The sequence below is a fragment of the Dendropsophus ebraccatus genome, chromosome 1 (genome assembly GCF_027789765.1).
Source record: "Dendropsophus ebraccatus isolate aDenEbr1 chromosome 1, aDenEbr1.pat, whole genome shotgun sequence".
In the NCBI taxonomy this organism is placed as follows: Eukaryota; Metazoa; Chordata; class Amphibia; order Anura; family Hylidae; genus Dendropsophus; species Dendropsophus ebraccatus.
This window is the reverse complement of record NC_091454.1, coordinates 140,423,630-140,442,879: the sequence shown is the minus strand read 5'-3', so window position 1 is coordinate 140,442,879 and position 19,250 is coordinate 140,423,630. Positions and strand designations below refer to the sequence as shown.

General features: G+C 42.8%; 1 protein-coding gene across 1 annotated transcript in view; it reads right to left on the bottom strand.

The window, feature by feature from the left end:
• Window positions 1–3,902: 3,902 nt before the first annotated feature.
• TMEM266 (transmembrane protein 266) overlaps window positions 3,903–19,250 on the bottom strand; it is a 42,014-nt gene continuing 26,666 nt past the window's right edge. The window contains exons 9-11 of the mRNA XM_069980206.1: window positions 5,920–5,982; window positions 4,287–4,755; window positions 3,903–4,098 (exon numbers count right to left, since the gene is read on the bottom strand). Coding sequence (XP_069836307.1) covers window positions 3,954–4,098; window positions 4,287–4,755; window positions 5,920–5,982 — 677 coding nt within the window. The 3' untranslated portion in view covers window positions 3,903–3,953. The remainder of the gene's footprint in view (window positions 4,099–4,286; window positions 4,756–5,919; window positions 5,983–19,250) is intronic.

The following is a 19,250-nucleotide window of genomic DNA, read 5'->3' as shown; positions in this document are numbered from 1 at the left end:
CCTCTGCATTCCGGTATCTAAAAAACACAAGCAAAAACAAACAGCAACTAAGGGGTTAAGTCCCTGGGAGCCAGACTAACTCCCATGCCCATGCTGGAGGATACCCAGCTTTCCCAGCATCCTGTAAGGGTAACAGGATGCTGGGAAAGCTGGATGGGCATGGGAGTTACAGTCTGGCTCCCAGGGACCTAAGCCCCTGGGAACCAGACTATTCTGGCACTCCACCGGCACCAGCAAGGAAGGGGGTTAAGTGTCACCTTCCTTGCTGGGGCAGATGCAGTGAGCGCTCCATGAGGTTGGGGGTGATGGTAGGGGCTGGGTATTACCTGCTGCTTCCTTGCTAGCAGTCCTGGCACCGGGGGCAGGACTTACCAGGACTGCTAGCAAGGAAGGAGCAGGTAACCCCCAGCCCCTACCATCACCTCCCACCCCATTGGGAGTCACTGCATCTGCCGCAGCAAGGAAGGGGGCACTTAACCCCCTTAAGCCCCTGGGAGCCAGATTAACTTCTGTGCGGAGATTTTAAATATCCCGCTCAGAAGCAGACTGCTTTCTGCTTCTGGGTGGGAAACCCCATAGGGCAGGGAATCCTGGCTTAACCCCTTAACGACATCGGGCGTATATTTACGCCCTGATGCTGGTAAGGACGTTCAGAGCGGGGCCGCGCGGTCCCAGGTGCCGCTTGTAGCCCGGGACCGTAGGTATTAGCAGGCACGGTCCGATCGCCGTGCCCGCTAATACAGTAATCAGATGCAGCTGTCAAACGTGACAGCTGCATCCGATTACCGGATTCAGCTGTTCCCTGGTGTCTAGTGGCGGAGATCGCTCCCCCGGGATGTTATCCCGGAGGAGCGATCTCAGTTTCTGAAGCCGGCCGGGGACCGCTCCAAGATGGCGCCGTCCCCGGCTCGGCACTCGTTTACTTCCGGCTGCAGCAGCCGGAAGTAAACGAGTGCCTATCTCATGGATCTCTGCAGCATATCTATGCTGCGGAGATCTCTATGAGAGATCAAAGCACTTATACTAGAAGTCCCCCAGGGGGGCTTCTAGTAGAAGTGTAAAAGTAAAAAAAAAAGTGTTAATAGTAAAAAGCCCCCTCCCCTAATAAAAGTCTGAATCACCCCCCTTTTCCCAGGTTATTAAATAAAAGTAAATAAATAAATAAATAAACAAACATGTTTGCTATCGCCGCGTGCGTAATCGCCCGAACTATTAATCACATTCCTGATCTCGCACGGTAAATGGCGTCAGCGCAAAAAAATCCCAAAGTGCAAAATTGCGCATTTTTGGTCGCATCAAATCCAGAAAAATTGTAATAAAAAGCGATCAAAAAGTCATATATGGGCAATCAAGGTACCGATAGAAAGAACACATCATGGCGCAAAAAATGACACCTCACACAGCCCCATAGACCAAAGGATAAAAGCGCTATAAGCCTGGGAATGGAGCGATTTTAAGTGACGTATATTTGTTGACAATGGTTTAAATTTTTTACAGGCCATCAGATACAATATAAGTTATACATGTTACATATCGTTTTAATCGTAACGACTTGAGGAACATATATAACAAGTCAGTTTTACCCCAGGGCGAATGGCGTAAAAACACATTTCCCCCAAATAAACAAAATGCTTTTTTTTTTTTCAATTTCACCACACTTTGAATTTTTTTTTCTGGTTTCGCAGTGTACTTTATGCAAAAATTCAGCCTGTCATTGCAAAGTACAATTAGCGACGCAAAAAATAAGGGCTCATGTGGGTTTCTAGGTGGAAAAATGCAAGTGCTATGGCCTTTTAAGCACAAGGAGGAAAAACTAAAACGCAAAAATCGAAATTGGCTCTGTCCTTAAGGGGTTAATGAGGGGATTCCCGCATAGCGCACCCCTCCTTACTGTACAGCCCCAGAGGGTTAGTAGTGGTGCTACTACATCACTACTTAACCCCTTACACTCCGTGGACCGGGCGCATTGCACCCAACCCATGGAGCATACCGGCTCCACATTAGGTGGTGAAATACTTCTAGTGTGGAGTCAATCTATGACCCATGGGCAACTATTTTAGTTAGTCGCACATGATAAATCATGCTTACTTTAAGCGTAAGCTGAAGTAGGCATGATTTGTGTACGTGCCGGAAAAATCACAAAATTTTGCACAGCCATGCGGTTGTGCAAAATTTTGTGACTTTTCCATTCCAAAAAAGTGGCGTATATTTTTAATAAATATCCCCCAATGTGTCTGTTTTACCATATGAATAGCCCCAAAATGAAGATCAATTTAGTCTACAACTTTTCAGTTTTCTAGTACATGTTATGGTAAAACAAGATGTCAAAGTATAATTGATCTCATAAAAAATGGAAAAAGTAAAGTTCTTAAAGGGAAGTCTGTAACCTGTAATTAATGTGTCAAACTACTGACACTGTTGGATAGCTGTTGGGACTGAGACATATGGTACATTTTCCTTGGTAAATGTTTAGTGAGCAAAAGTAACAAAATGTAAGCAGAAATATACATATTTGATGTTGCCAATATTTTACTGGCCAAAAGAATACAAATGACGTAATATATTGGTTGCATTGTAAACATTAGGGAAAAAAGTGTATATTTAATGGTACCAGTTAGGGAGTCCATATAATTTATTCAATAATATATTGCTGACTAGACAGTGCTCTATTAAACAAATGTATTATTATGCAGCCCAGGCTCTATAGCTCAAACTACTAGATGCTCCAAAATACCTTTAACCCAGGGACCATGGTGTAGACTGGATAAAACTACCGTTTTATTTCACTTTATAAGACACACCTTACTTTAAGAGATCCCACTGGTTTAGACAACTGAAAACAGGAAAAAAAAAATATTGAAGGTTAATAAACTTCCATGGCGGTCTAAAGCAGTGAAGGAGTCAAATTTTATTAAAATGACGGGGCCACTTTGACACTCTCCAGTACACTATACTCACACATAGACCTTTCTGCTGAATCATATGCACTCAGCACTGCTACATCAAAATACACACACATACCTGCTAGATCAGGGGGTAGGGAACTAAAGCTTTGGCTGTCCAGGCATGATGGGAGTTGTAGTTTTGCAACAGCTGGAGAGCCAAGCTTCCCTACCCCTGTGCTAGAGACACACACAGTGCTACTACATAAACCATCAACATACAGACAATCCCCTCCCCGCTACATCACTACACATAAACAGCTCTTTTCCAGACAGACAAACACATATATGCAGATTGTCCCTACTTACAGTGAGCAGCCCCCCAGTCAAGAGACTAATCACATGACTGTAACCTCATCAAAGGCCCTAAGAAGGGGCTTCTACATGTAGAGTTCCAGATTCCTCTCCTCATCTTCAGGAAAAGAGAGAGGACCATGCAGCTAATAGTAGCTGCACAGACAACTCAGTAGTTCAGCACAACGTGTTGTGCCTGACTATTAGGGGGGCAGTCAGGGCGGTATGACACTGTTGGGCTGCCCTGTCTCCAGTCTGTAAGATACGGGCACTTTAGCAAGATTTTTTTTCTTTCTAAAAGTACCCACTCCTCAGCTACTAATAAGAATAGCATGTCAATGTTTCTGGCCCCTGCATGTACACCAGTGGTCTCATTCAGAGAAAAAAAAAAAAACTTTTCCGTAAAATGAAAAGTTACCATAAATGAATGAATAATGTGGGAAGATTCCGTTCACACAAGCTGAAAATCTATTTAATGTAATCAAAATTAATTTAGATAAAATACTAAGACACAACTAGGTATGTACTTATACAGGTTATTTTATTACTTGCATTTCCGAGAACTGCATTGCCAAAACTTCATTGTGCATTAAAAATATTGCAGCATTGTACAAAATCTGTAGTCATGAGTAAAGGAAATATTGCAGCTATGTAGTCATACCTGCTCACCAGATATTGTCCATAAATACATGCATCAATCATTTAGTCTTGTAAACTCTAGTGTGAGGTCCAGTAGCACATTGGTATTAGGAATTTCTTACATATCCTGAGAATAATGAATCTAGGCTTCTGATGAACATGAATCCCATTTGGCTTCAATACAGTATCACAGTGACTGGAATCCCATTGAACTGGAAAATCTCTGGATAAAACGTCATGTTTAGCTCATAAATCTAAAAGCTTCAATAGCATCAGAAATGTCTGTTGGCTTAGAGGAATCTAATGCTGTGCATTTTACTGAGGAGGTATAAATCTAAGGCTCTGCTTCATTTTAACTCCGTATCTATAGGTTTACTCTCTAGAAGAGGGAGACTGAGTGGAATGACTGACCTGTCGTGAAACACACCAAAGCCCTCCCGATTCACCCTGTTATAGATGTTTAGCCCATGTCTCGGACTTCCTGTATGTAAACCTACAGGACTGCTGAGGTGTAAGTTGGCTGGATCCAGCCCTTTCTGCATTATAGAAGAGTCATCAGAAAGGGAAGACAACAGTTCCTGTACCGCTGTTTTATTCACTCTGTTTCTGATGGTTTGGGCCAGAGGACAGTATTCTGTGGATTCCTCTCTGGTACTGCAGTCTGTGGAGGAGCAAAATACTTGGCTGCTAATACTCTGTGCTAGTGTTTCAGAGCTCTCAGGAGATCTGGATACACTCACTGAGGTAATACTGCTGGAGTTGCTGGCCTGTTCTGGATTAAATGGGACTTCTGCCGAGTACAGGTCAGATGATATGTTGGGGTGATGATGGACATCAATAGCTGCTGTAGTGATTATACATGTCCCAGGAACTCCACTTTCTGCAGGAAACAGATGGGGACATACCATAACCATAACATAAAATGTATCAAGCAACAACTGCAGCACCTCTGGGCTTCTACATCCTAATGTGCCAGAAATTGTGTTATCTGCTTAACAGTTTCATGGTAGATTACAAGGAATATTCTGGTATAAAAAGACTCTGCCTAGTTCTACTATATAATATTGTTAAAGTTTATCATTTATGAAAACTGGTCATATGCACACTTAAAAATAAAGGAGAACTTCAGTTTGAGAATGGCGGTCGTTTATGGTTGTAGAGAGAGATTATTTGTTTAGTGGTTTGATAAACTGCTACAGTGCAACAATATTTTCTGAAGGGGGGTGTCTCATTAACATAAAACTAGTCAGTATGCCAAAATTATATATATATATATATATATATATATATATAGGAAAATAGAAGTGACATGCTTCCCTTTACACTGTATTTCAGAAGTACTCCCTCAGAAAGCTAACAGAATATTTTTTGTAATAAAACACCATTCAGGCCACACACAGAATGCCTATAGTTGTGTAGTACAAAGCACAGGGGACTATGCATGTCTTAGAGCTTGTAGCTTTATCCTGTCCATGAAGGCATAAAGGGTTTATTTGGCTCTATTTATCTTCTAACATGTCGCTGGGTTTGAATATGAGAATTGACAAGTGTTTTTTTCCCCAAGGTCTATTAACCCCAAAGGGGTACACCAGGCATTCATATTTTCTTGATATATTGCCGAAACTACACAGAAAATAACAGCCTGTTCTCACTTACCATGCTCCCCCCCTCCGGGGGCCTCCTCTCACATCCTCTGCTGAATGCTGAGACTGACTTGTGTCACAGTAACAGCCCACTCAGCCAATCAGTGACTGAAGCGGGACAGCTCTGTGGCCAGCGATTCGCTGAACAGGCTGCCAATGTTAAAATAGGGCGCTACCTCAGTGACTGACCCAAGTTTTCAGCAGGAGACCGGAAGACATGACAGAAGGGCCCCTGGGGAGCCCGGGTGAGAATAGGCTGTTTATTATTTTCTATGCAACCCCAGCAATATATAAAAATTTAAATGCCCTTTAAACTTAGAAAACCAATCTTTTCTTGAGCAGACTGCATGACAGCAAATATCTTTGGGGACCACCCTTTCTAAGATGACAAACAAACTTACCACTACTGGCTTCATTATAATACTGTGTGATATAATTGTTCATGTCGTCCTTCATAATCACTTCTGCAAAACAGATAAATACAATTTTAGGAGCATCAGAAAATAATGTACTATATAAGTTTTCTTTCATTTTGTTATGCAACCGTTCACATAAGATACATTTTAACCCCTAGACGACCCTGGACGTAGGGTTACGTCATGGAAGTCTGTCCCCAGACGACCCATGACGTAACCTTACGTCATGGGTGTTATTCCCGCTATGAAGCGCGCTCCGGAGCGGAGCGCGCTTCATAGGAGGTGGGGGCCGGCTGCAGTGAGCAGCCGGGACCTCACCGGTAATGACACGCTGCAGCGATCGCGCTGCCGCGTGTCATTAACCCCTTAAACGCCGCGATCGCGGCGCGACCGCAGCGTTTAAGTGTAAGTGACAGGGGGAGTCCCCTGTCACTTACCGATCGGGACCCCCGCAGTGTGACTGCGGGGGTCCCGATCGGTAAAACGGACTGCTGGAGGTCTCTTACCTGCCTCCGTGCGGTCCGATCGGCGCTCTGCTGCACTGAGCCTGCACAGGCAGGCTCAATGAGCAGAGCGCCGATAACACTGATCAATGCTATGCCTATGGCATAGCATTCATCAGTGTAAAAATCAAACTAGTGAATGTAGAAGTCCCCCAAAGGGACTTCAAATGTGTAAAAAAAAAAAGTTCAAAACACTAACACACTACCCCAAAACCCCTCCCCCAATAAAAGTTGAAATCACCCCCCTTTCCCATTATATAAATAAAACATATAAAAATGAATAAATAGATAAACATATAATATACCGTAGCGTGCGTAATTGTCCGATCTATTAAAATATAACAAGCGTCATTGCGAACGGTAAACGGCGTACACGAAAAGAGGGGAAAAAGTGCGCAGATTACCGATTTTATGTTACATTATATATTAAAAAAAATCAATAAAAAGTGATCAAAACGTCCGATCTTCACAAATATGGTATTAATAAAAACTAGAGATCATGGCGGAAAAAATGACACCCCATACAGCCCCATAGGTGAAAAAATAAAACCGTTAAAAGCGTCACAATAGGCCCATTTTATTAATATTTAATTGGCAAAAAAACGGATTTCATAAAAAAATACATATATAACATTAGAGAATCTGTGTAACCTGCATATGGTTGTGTTCGGACTGACCTATAGAATAATTGTATCATGTCGCTTTTACCATATAGTGCATTACGTAGACACAGGAACCCCCCAAACGTTACCATATTGCATTCTTTTTTGCGATTTCACCAATTTATATCTTCATAAATAATATATTTGGAATTCCATCATACATGTTATGGTAAAATGAATGACGCCATTACACAGTACAACTATTCCTGTAAAAAACAAGCACTTACATGGCTTGTAGATAGAAAACTGAGAGTGCTAGAGCTCTTAGAAGGGGAGGAGGGAAAAACGGAAACACTAAGATCAAAATTTGCGCGGTCCACTGGGTCATTTTGGGCCTGGTCCTCAAAGGGTTAAACTAGTCCAATGTTGCCACTGGGCTTATAAATAATGGGCAACATTAGGAAAGATTGCTGACAGTACATAGTATATTTAAAGGGAATGTGTCAGTTGTAATTCACGTTCCAAACTGCTGACACTGTTAGTTAGATGTTAGGTCAAGAAGACACATAATACCATTCATATATCCAGTTGTGCTTCCAGAATGCAGAAACATGCTTTTATTCTCTGGTACAAAGAGTCAAAGAGGCTCTTCCAAGAGCCTGATCTGCTGCAAGCTGGAATGTCTCCTTTCTCCTCCTCCCTGTCTGATAGACAGCTGAAAGGTGATTCCCTGGCAGGGTCAGGTATGGGAGAGGGGAGTAAGGAGGAGTTACAGCTTCTTGCACTCCGCAAGCTTGGAAAAGCCTCTATGACTCTTTGTATAGTAGAATGAAACATGTTTCTATTTTCTAGAAGTACAGCTGGATATATGAAAGGTACCATGTGCCTGCTTTACCTAGCAGCTGCTAATTGCACCTGACATCATTCCTTTAACAATCCATTTACAAATGTTAGACATACTTTGAAATTTTTGAACTTGACAAATATATGAAGCAATGTACATTTGCTTCTGACCACAGCATCAGCTTTGTGTGTATTCCACTTCTTTCTATATTTTATTATTTTCTCTGTGATTCTAATAAAGAAATGAGTCACCAGTGCAACCAGGCGGTGGGGAAAGCAAATTGTATGCTGGGGTGTATAGCTAGAGGTATAACCAGTAGGAAGAGATTGTGATCCCGCTGTATAGAGCTCTGGTGAGGCCACATCTGGAATACTGTGTCCAGTCCTGGAGACCTCACCTTAAAAAGGACATTGATAAAATAGAACGGGTCCAAAGACAGGCTACAAAAATGGTGGAGGGTGTGAGGCATAAACCATATCAGGAAAGACTTAAAGATTTGAATCTGTATAGTCTGGAGGAAAGACGGGAAAGGGGGGACATGATTGAAACTTTTAAGAATGTTAAGGGACTAAATAAAGTTCAAGAGGGGAGTGTTTTTACTAAAAAACTGAGCTCAAGAACAAGAGGACACAGTGAGGTTAGTTGGGGGAAAGATCAGAAGCAATGTAAGAAAATATTATTTTACTGAAAGAGTAGTAGATACCTGGAACAAACTTCCAGCAGAGGTGGTTGGTAAATCTACAATAACAGAATTTAAACACGCCTGGGATAGACATATATCTATCCTAAGATAATAAGAAAGAAAATACTAAAAGGGCCGACTAGATGGACCCAGTGGTCTTTTTCTGCCGACAATCTTCTATGTTTCTAAAAAGGATTGCATATTATATGGAGTCTTAGGATACTATTACACCAACAGATCTGACGAAAGATTATCTGCCAAAGATTTAAAGGGAACCTGTCACCCCCCCCCCCCGTGTCGGGGTGAAAGGCTCCCGACCCCCCGTTAGAGCCCCATATACTTACCTAATCCCGCCGGGTCCCGCTTCTGGAGGTGGTCGGGTGATGAAGATCTCAGCCGCTGCAGCCCGATGCGCGCGCTGAGAGATGAGTCCAACACCCATAGAGAATGACAGGAGAGTCCAGCGCTCCGTCATTCTCTATGAGCGTTGGACTCATCTCTCAGCGCGCGCGCCGGCCTGCAGCGGCTGAGATCTTCATCACCCGGCCACCTCTAGAAGCGGGACCCGGCGGGATTAGGTAAGTATATGGGGCTCTAACGGGGGGTCGGGAGCCTGTCACCCCGGCACGGGGGGTGACAGGTTCCTTTTAAAGCCAAACCCAGGAGTGGATTTGAAAAGAGGAGCAATCTAGTCTTTCCTTTATGACCTGATCTCTGATTATAGTCTGTTCCTGGGTTTGGCTTCAAATCTTTGGCAGATAATCTGTTGTCAGATCTGTTGGTGTAATAGTACCATTAGCTATGTGACATCCTGTAGGTGGTGTACTTACCACTATGGCAATCACAATAGTTGTACCTATACAGCAGGGAGATATGGCATATATGGGGTTGTGTAACACAGCTCCATTCCTCAATAGTATCTGTGTGTGACACTGAGACTAAGGGCCCTATTACACGGGGCGATTATTGTGCAAAAATTCGTTAAATCATTCTAATTTAAACGATAATCATTATGTGTAATTGCAGGCAATGATCGAAAAATATCTCTGATCGTTGATTTAGATCTGAACCTAAAATTACTGTTAATCGTTTGCTAATCGTTCGCTGTAATTCCACATTCGTTCGCTCAAGTTCCACATTTGTTCACTAATTGTTCAGTGTAATTGCACATTGTTCATTGTTTTGCTGGGATCAGAAGGCGTAAACGATCATAGTCCCGATCACAGTACCAATCGTAGTAACGATCATAACTAACGTTAACTATCGTTCTGTGTAATATGGTGAACGGCTTCAGGTTAACAAAAAAAATCTCGTTTTCGATGGTTTATCGTTAGTCAATAATTGTTAAAAATCGCTCCGTGTAATAGGACCCTAAGGGCCCTATTACACCAACAGATTATCTGACAATTTTTTTTGAGCCAAAGCCAGGAACAGACTATAAACAGAGAACAGGTAATAAAGCAAAGACTGAGATTTCCCCTCTTATCAAATCTATTCCTGGCTTTGGCTTCAAAAAACCTGTCAGATAATCTGTTGGTGTAATAGGGCCCTATTACACGAGACTATTATCGTGCAAAATATCGTTATTGTTTGAATGTAAACGATAATTGCTCTGTGTAATTGCAGGCAATGATTGAAAAATAGTTCGTATGCCGTTGATTTAGGGTCCTATTACACGGAGCGATTTTTAACGATTAATGGCTAACGATAAACGATCACAAACGAGATTGTTTATCGTTAACCCGAGATCGTTCACCATATTACACAGAGTGATAATAGTTCGTTACGATCGTTACTGCGATAGTTACTATGATCGTTTTTTCCTTCTGATCCCAGCAAAACAATGTACAATGTGAAATTACACTGAACGATTAGTGAACAAATGCGGAACTTGAGCGAACAAATGTGGAATTACAGCGAACGATTAGCTAGCGATTAACACTAATTTTAGGTTCAGATCTAGATCAATGACGCAGAACGATTATGGTTTAGATTGGAACATTGGAATTTTAGCACGATAATCCTCCTGTGTAATAGGGCCCTGAGATCTGAACCTAAAATTATCATTAATCGTTCGCTGTAATTCCACATTCGTTCACTCAAGTTTCGCTTTTGTTCTGTAATCGTTCAGTGTAATTGCACATTGTTCTGCTGGGATCAGAAGGAGTAAACGATCGTAACTAACAACCATTGTTCTGTGTAATATGGTGAATGATTTTAGGTTAACAATAAACAAACAATCTCGTTTGCAATCGTTTATTGTTAAAAATCGCTCCGTGTAATAATCAATGTTTCACCTTCCCACCCTATCAGAATATGTTGTTGTTCTGATATTATCTATTTGTAACACCAATAATCTGCCTACCCGATCCAAGACCAACCTCTCAATATATTGTGCCAGCTTTTGTTTCTGTGCAGCCCTAATCCCTTCTTTGATTTGTTCAATATTTAATTATTTGAGCAATGGGAAAGAACAGTACAATATCCTTGAATACTAGACATGAAAACCTCTGTGATGGTAAAAAGCATTATCAGCAATGCATGTGGTTTATCAGCTTTAAGAGCTTCAATGCTTCAAGAGCTGGGTGCTGGAAACAGAGTGTTACCCACTTGGCTTGTGGTTTATCAACTGTAAAAAGCTGTAGGGTTTCAGGAATGTTCCAGTTTCCCAGAGAGCCATATATCCCACAGTCCTATGGGAACATGCATGGCTTTCTACATCACTCTGCGGTTTACAGGTGAGACAAACAGATGTTTTCTGTTCAACATTTTCTCCACTATAAATGACCCAAACCACCGCCTCGAACTTCTCTGCATCCTGAAGACAATCAGAGTTGACAATGAGACGGAATGAGTCTGCTTTCCCGTTCTGGGCTGAGGTTTAAAAGCTTTTTTGGCCGTGTTGAGGCTGAATTGCCTGCAGTCAAGGGAGGGCCGTGAGCTAATGTAAGAGTTTAGAATGAGCATGAGTGTAGCTGTGGGCTGTTAGACTACACGAATCATGCACAGCTATCTGATGCTCAATTTTTCCACTGTTTTCATCTATAATTTACACTTGCCACCACATGCACACTTTTATCCTTTCATCACTAGAGGCCCAAAGACAACCAATATGGAAAAAGAAAATGTGTGTATATGCATGCATACACACACACACACACAATGTATGTAACATTACCGCAAGTGTATAAAATCTGGCACCTACCAATGCAGTGTGCCTTTACAAACATTTTTTTTTTTTTTTAATTGGCCATTCTAAAGAGCTCACTGAATTCTAGCATGGTACCATAATAAGATGCCACTATTCTAATAACTCAGTTTGTAAAATTTATTCTCTCTTAAACCTTTCAGTGGTGAAAGCATTTAAAGTAGTACTGCAAGCTGCAGTCATTAGTAGTGGGGGTCTGCTACATTGGGATGGGTCTGCATTAGGAGGGATAAAATGCCACTGTCAGTTGTGACAGCCGCATGTACACTGTAAAATAGCCAGCATAAGCCATTGTTGTGTGCCAGCTATTTGGATTTGGTGCCGCTGTGAGCAGAGGGTGTGGGTGTGCGGGCTAAGGTGACACTAGGGGGCAGGGGGCAACACACATAGAACACGGCTGGCACTCAGCTAGCCCCAGCTGTGTTCTCTGCACTATACTTATTATGCAGCTTAAAGTATTGAATACCAGGAAATCCTGGTACTGAATCGGGTTTTTTTGCCCAGAATATCGATAGCAGTATTGATATTTTGGTGCATCTTACATCCCCACAGGAGACCAGTGGGCAGTAAGCAGCAGTGCTGCGGCTGCACCGAGACAGGTTAGTATAACTTGATTGTTATGGTCTCACCACCCCCGCCCTCTCTGTTTTTTTTTTTTAAGTTTTCCTGGAGTACCCCTTAAAAAAAAACACGGCAATTCGGCTATGAAGTTGCAGAGCAGGCTCACAATGAGCCAATATGCATACAGCACAAAAAGCTCTAATACTCTGCAGACTGGCCCAAACAAAGCCCTGACCTGAACCCAGCTGAGCAACTTTGGGTTGAACTAGAAATAGAAATTCTCTGCTGGACGAATGGGCAAATTTCACATAGACACACTCCAAAATCTACAGGCTCGTTTCACACAAACATATTTTGCCTATGTATGTGAATCTGTATTACAGATGTGGGTATGCGGATCTGTTAACCTAAACACCTGTCAGTTCATGCCATCACAATTATGGATTCTGCTAATAGTCTGGCTTATGGTGCGTTTACACGTAACGATTATCGTGCAAATTTGCGCGATAACGATCGAATTCAAAAGATAATCGTACGTGTAAATGCAGCGAACGATCAAACGACGATTGAGAAATCGTTCATTTTGATCTTTGAACAAGTTCTCAAATCATCATTGGTCGTTCGCTAAAAATTTCGCTCATTGCTTCGTGTAAACGGTCGTCGTGAAAGTCTGTCCACATGCAGCCCGGCCCCCGCTCCTCCGCAGCCCGGCCACGCATCCTACAGCCCCCTGCGCCGGCTCAATCGCCACCCCGGCCACGAGCAAACCTAACCTGCTCGGCGTAGCGGGTGTTCGAAATTCCCGGCTCCCCTCTTCAGTGCATTGATTGGCTGCTGCCCTGCAGATCTGTTCCAGGGAGGCAGAGGCCCTCTCTGCCCATGAGGTGGAGACTGCTCTTGTAGAGTGGGCCCTGATGTTGATTGGAGAAGGAAGGTCTTGGGCTTGCCCTTATTTTTGACCTGAAACTGTATGAATAAACTTTGATCTATTTTCCAAGGAGCAGTAGTCTCAATGTACTGGAGTACTGCTCTTCTTACATCCACAGTATGGAATTTCTTTTCCAGATCGTTTTTAGGGTCTGGACAGAACGAAGGCAGGACAATGTCGTGGGACTTGTGGAATTCTGTGACCACTTTAGGTAGGAATGAGGGGTCTGTTTTTAGGATTTTGCGATCCTCTGAGATTGTGCAGTAGGGCTTATGGATAGTAAGGGCCTGGATCTCGCTCACCCTTCTTGCGTAACAGATGGCAACTAGAAACACTGTTTTTGTAAGAGAGAAGTCTAGTATTAAGTTCAGAAATAGGCTTAAAGTTAGTGCTATTTAGGCCCTCTAGGACCACATTTAAATCCCATGCTAGATGAATAATCTGAGGTTTGGGATTAATTCTGAAGGCTGCCCTGATGAACCTCTTTATCCATCGGTGGTCTGCTAGATTTCTGTCGTATATAGCTGATAAAGCTGAAACCTGTACTTTTAAGGTAGCCGGTCTGAGGCCTTTGGATAGTACAGCCTGCAAAAAATCTAATATCTGGGCTATATTAGGTTCAGTGGGAAAAAGTGGTGGAGTTTCACACAAAGAGGAAAAAAACTTTCCAGACTTTTAAATAGATGGAAGTTGTTACCTTTTTCCTGCTTTTCATTAGTGTTGATATTACTCTTTCTGAGAGGCCTTGACTTCTTAGCATTGACCACTCAGGATCCACGCAGAGAGATGTAGTTTCGCAGGATCTGGGTGGAAAATCGGGCCCTGAAATAGAAGATCCGTTAGCTGGGGAAGTAGAACTGGGTCCTCTAGGGCCAATGTCTTTAGGAGTCCAAACCAGCTTCTTTTTGGCCAGTATGGGACTATGGGGATGACATTTGTCCTCTGGTCTCTGACCTTTTGGAGTACTCTGGGTATCAGAGGTATTGGAGGGAATGCATATGCTAGTTTTACCTCCCAGTTTTGCCTTAGGGCATCTATGGCCGTAGGATGATCTGCTGGATTTAGGGAGTAAAAGTTTTTTACTTTCCTGTTCCTTTTATACTTGCTCGTTTAGACACCATTCTCCTGGATAGATCTGGTTGCGGCTGAGAAAATCCGCTTCGGTGTTCTCTGTCCCCTTTAAATGTGTTGCAGATAGGGATAGAAGATGTGATTCTGCCCAGGAGAGAATCTGTTGGGAGACGGACCACAGGCAGTTGTGTTTTACGCTCCCTTGGTGTCTTAGGTGACCTACTGTCGTGATATTGTCCGACAGTATGTGAACATGTACCCCAACTAAGATGTTCTGAGCTGCCAGTAAGGAATTTTGAACCGCTCTCAGCTCCCTGAGGTTTGAGGAGTCTCTTATATCGTCTGGACTCCAGACTCCCTGAAAGTAGTGAGTCCCTGTCTGGGGTCCCCAACCTATCTGACTTGCGTCTGTTTTTAGTATCACCTTGGGTTGAGGATTCCACTGAACTCCCTTCTCGAGATTTTCTCGATTTAGCCACCAGCACAGAGATCATTTCACCTGTGGAGTGATGGATATCTTTTTGTCCAGCCCTGATGGTCTTTTGTTCCATATTTTTAGGATCTGAGCCTGTAGAACTCGAGAATGAGCCTGACTCCATGGGACCGCCGGAATACAAGATGTCATTGACCCCAACACTGACATGGCTTCTCTTACAGATGACCGAGGGCTGTTCTTGAACTTTCTGACTTTTGTGAGGAGTTTTATGATCTTTTTGACATCTGGAGATTGGAGTCCAGGAGGATTCCTAAGAAAACCTTCTTGGGAGATGGAACTAAGTCTGATTTGGTTTCGTTGATGATCCAACCCAGCATAGACAGTAGGTTGTGGATTGTTTGAAGGTCCTGATGTAGCTTCATCTGAGAATCTGCCACTATCAGAAGGTCGTCCAGGTAAGCCACTATATTTATCCCCTGTAGGTGGAGAAGAGACACAACCTCTGACATCACGTTGGTAAAGATCCGTGGGGCAGATGAAATCCAGAACGGGAGGGCTCTGAATTGGTAGTGGCAAATCTTTTGTTTATTTGTATCGCGAATCTCAGAAATTGTATGGATGCATTGGAACGTGATAATACGCGTCTTGGAGGTCTATGGAGGCCATCAACGCGTTTGTCGCTATTAGGGGAGTCGTGGATTTTATCGACTCCATCTTGAACTTTGCATATTTTACAAACCGATTAAGAGGTTTTAAGTTTATGATTAGGCGAAAAAAGTGCCGTTTGTTTTTTTTTTTTCTTTTTTACAAGAAATAAGTTCGAGTAATGACCCGATCCTCTTTCTTTTAATGGTACTGTAGAGATGACTTTCATGTGATGTAATTTCCGTACACTCTCTACCAGCTGTTTGTAGGGAACTCGAAGACTGCTTGGAGATTGTGAACATTCGTGGGGAAAAATTAGTGAATTCTATTTGGTATCCCTTTTTGATGAGATCTTTTACCCAGGTGTTCTTGGTAATAGCACCCCACGCTTCTGAAAAGTCCTGCAGTCTTCCCCTTACAGGAAAAACGTCACTGTTTGTCCTGGAAGGCTTTGGGATTGAAAAAAATATTTCTCCCCTTGCCTCCTTTCGAATAACTCCAACGGCCTGTCTTCCCCTTGCCTCGATAGCTCTCCTGGAATTTAGGCCGTTTGTATTGTTTTTTAGTAGTGTTTTTTTCTTCCGGTAGAGCCTTCTTTTTATCTGCCGTCTTCTTGATAATTTTATCAAGAGGTGCCCCGAAGACATATTCCCCTTCGAATGGTATACCACATAAATTGGATTTTGCTGTGCTGTCGCCTGTCCAATTTTTTAGCCAGAGCGCACGGCGGGCTGCATTGGTCAGAGCGCCATCTTTAGCTGCAAATCTAATGGATTCTGTGGTGGCGTCAGCTAGAAAGGCAGTAGCATCCTTTATTAGGGGTAAGGAATCAATGATTTTCTGTCTTGGGCATTTGTTGTTTAAGTGGCCCTTCAGTTGCTCTATCCATACATGGAGTGCCCTAGCGACGCAGGTGGCAGCAATGTTATTCTTTAAGGAATAAGAGACTGTCTTTCGATCCATCGGCTCTTTCAGTTGGGACGAGTCCTCAAAAGGCAAAATGGATTTTTCGTATTTTTTGCCACCTGCGCATCGATCTTAGGGATCTCCCCCAAAGGGAAGACGCCTTTTAATTTCACCAGGAACCTGTAGTTTTCTGGCTCCGCCCACTCATCGGTTATTAGAGATTGTAAAGTCTCATGAACTGGGAATACAAATTTTTTCTTGGCCTTTAGACCCCTAAACATTACAGGGGAGATTTATCAAACATGGTGTAAAGTGAAACTGGCCCAGTTGCCCCTAGCAACCAATCATATTCCACCTTTCATTTTTCAAAGAGTCTGTGAGGAATGACAGGTGGAATCTGATTGGTTGCTTGGGGCAACTGGGCCAGTTTCACTTTACACCATGTTTGATAAATCTCCCTTTACATCTTTAGGTGCTATTTCCTCCAGCACTTCCTCCATGCCCAATGCGTCTCTGACTGCTCTGAGAAGGGCGGAAGTGTGGTCTGAAGAGAAAAAATATTTCTTTATTTCTTTTTTATGCTCAGTTTCAATATTATCGGCTTCTAATTCCTCTGAGATCTGTCCTGATTCACGGGAAGACGCAGAAGAATGTCTCTTACACTTCTTAGATGTGGATGCAATCGATCCCTCAGAGGTAGTCACAGAAGCTGGATAGTTAGTGACCGACTCTGCTGTAGGTACCTCGTTGGCTATAACCTGCTGGACTGGAGGAGCAGGTGCAGGGCCCTAAGGTATAGGAGGAGGGGGTGGTGGTGTTATGAGAGGTGGAGGAAGGAGTGGTCTGGCCATCGATGTGGCAATCTCATCTTTCATCATCTTCTTAATGTCCTCAAGGAAGGAAGATCTGTCCTCCTAGATGAAATCCCCGATACATGACGGGCAAATGTTTTTCTTGCAGCTAGATGGCAATTTACTGTTGCAAAATACACATCTTCTATCTGGTATCCTTGGCTTTTTCTTCTTAGAAGTAGGAGCATATTCTTTAGTCTCCTAACAAGGATAATGAAATTTCAGACCATTGACACCAGACTTATACCTATACACCTAATCTGATGTCTATTGGTAAGTGAGGAAGTTAACCCCGGGGATAGTAGTAAAAATATATACCCGGACACCGTACAGTGTGGAAAAAAGAAATCACTCCCAGTGGAAAACAATACAACATTAATCCAGAGAGAGGGAACCACAGTATAAACTATGCAGAGCTTGCATTGGAAGAGCGCCGGATTGCAGAGTTTAGCACACGGAAGCGGCTGGTGCCAACCAATTACTCACTGTTACCGCAGTAGCAGTCTTTTCAGACATGGAGGGATCCATCGCTGAGCAGAGACGATCCGATCCACTCTTGCCGGCGTTTAAATGTAAGCACGCGACCTCGGAAGCGCATGACTTCAAGTACGCGTTGCGTCTGACGTCACTTCCGGCGTGAGGACGCAGACCGGAAGTACGTCACTCCGGATGGACGTCAGGTACTCGGCCCACCGTGTCGAAAAGACGTCCAACTTACCCCCGGCAGTGGAGTCTGTGCCTGACGCGTCTGGAGACATGCGAGGTCCCATGGAACGACGGGACCGCTCCTGCCCTGAGACTTGCTGCCGATCATCTAGGGAGGAAGGAAGCCATGGCTCCGATCGACCCCCGCAGCAGAAGTTAGTGAAAGTAGTAGTAGAGGGGATCTCTCCTCGCCTTCACGCGGATCCCCTCCCTCTCGTGCCTTCCGTAGTGGGACAGGAAAAAGCACTGGTGTTGGGAGGAAGGGGAGGAGCTTTTAACCTCTCATGCTTTTTCCTGTCCCTAGGGTACAACCCATTTTCCTATGGTGCCGTCGTGAAGGTGAGGAGAGAAATTATTGGATCTTCAAACTCAAAACTCTTATTCCGTTGGATCTGAACGAATACATTGAACATGTGTAGTATCAATTAATCTATTTATTCATTCATTTATGCATCTTTTTTCATCATTCAATATTTATTCATTCATTTTATCATTTATCCACAATATGACCTTCTTGGTTAGTCCAGATATGTGTGTGTAAATGTATATATATATATATATATATATATATATATATATATGTGCGTGTGTTTATTCATTTGTATTTATGTGTATGTATGTATATAAGTATGTGTATGTATATGTATGTGTATGTACGTGTACGTATGTGTATGTGTGTATGTGAATATATATGTGTGTACGTATATGTCTGCATTCCTTCTTTATTTCATTACTTTTTATTTTTCATTCTTCATTGTTATTATTTTTTGTATTATTCTTATATTTTTTTTATTTCATTATTTTCCACCCTTTCTATTCCTTTTATTGTTTCTCATTATTTTCTTTTTCTCCAGTCCTATCTTGTGTATTTCTTATATGTGTGTTTTATTCATCTCTATTATTCTTTCACTTTACTATTATTCCCTTATTCATCCAATCATAGCATTATCCTGCAGATAGTGTGTGATAAGGCACAGTGCCTCACTCACACAGCCACACTTTCTCATTACATGGCTGCTCCTCCTATGGCTACTATAGGCAGCACAGGATGTCTGATAGCCTCTGACCTTTTGCACTCACTCTTCCTTTGTTCTTCTGACAGCAGCAGGTTTCCCCGCACCCATTCTCTCCTCCTCCCTCTGTCAGTGCCTCCTGGAAGTAGCGTTCTGACATTTACAACATCAGCAGGGAAGCATTAAACATGGCTGTAGTAGATACTGACTTCTACATGTAAGTTGTCTACACCTAGTGTTATAAGATCAGTTTATGAGGTCTGTATATCTTTACCTCAATAGAGGCTATGTTAGTTTGGTTTTGTATATGGTTTATTAAGCCCAATATCTTGTGCAATGTTGCGATCCACATCCCAGTCAC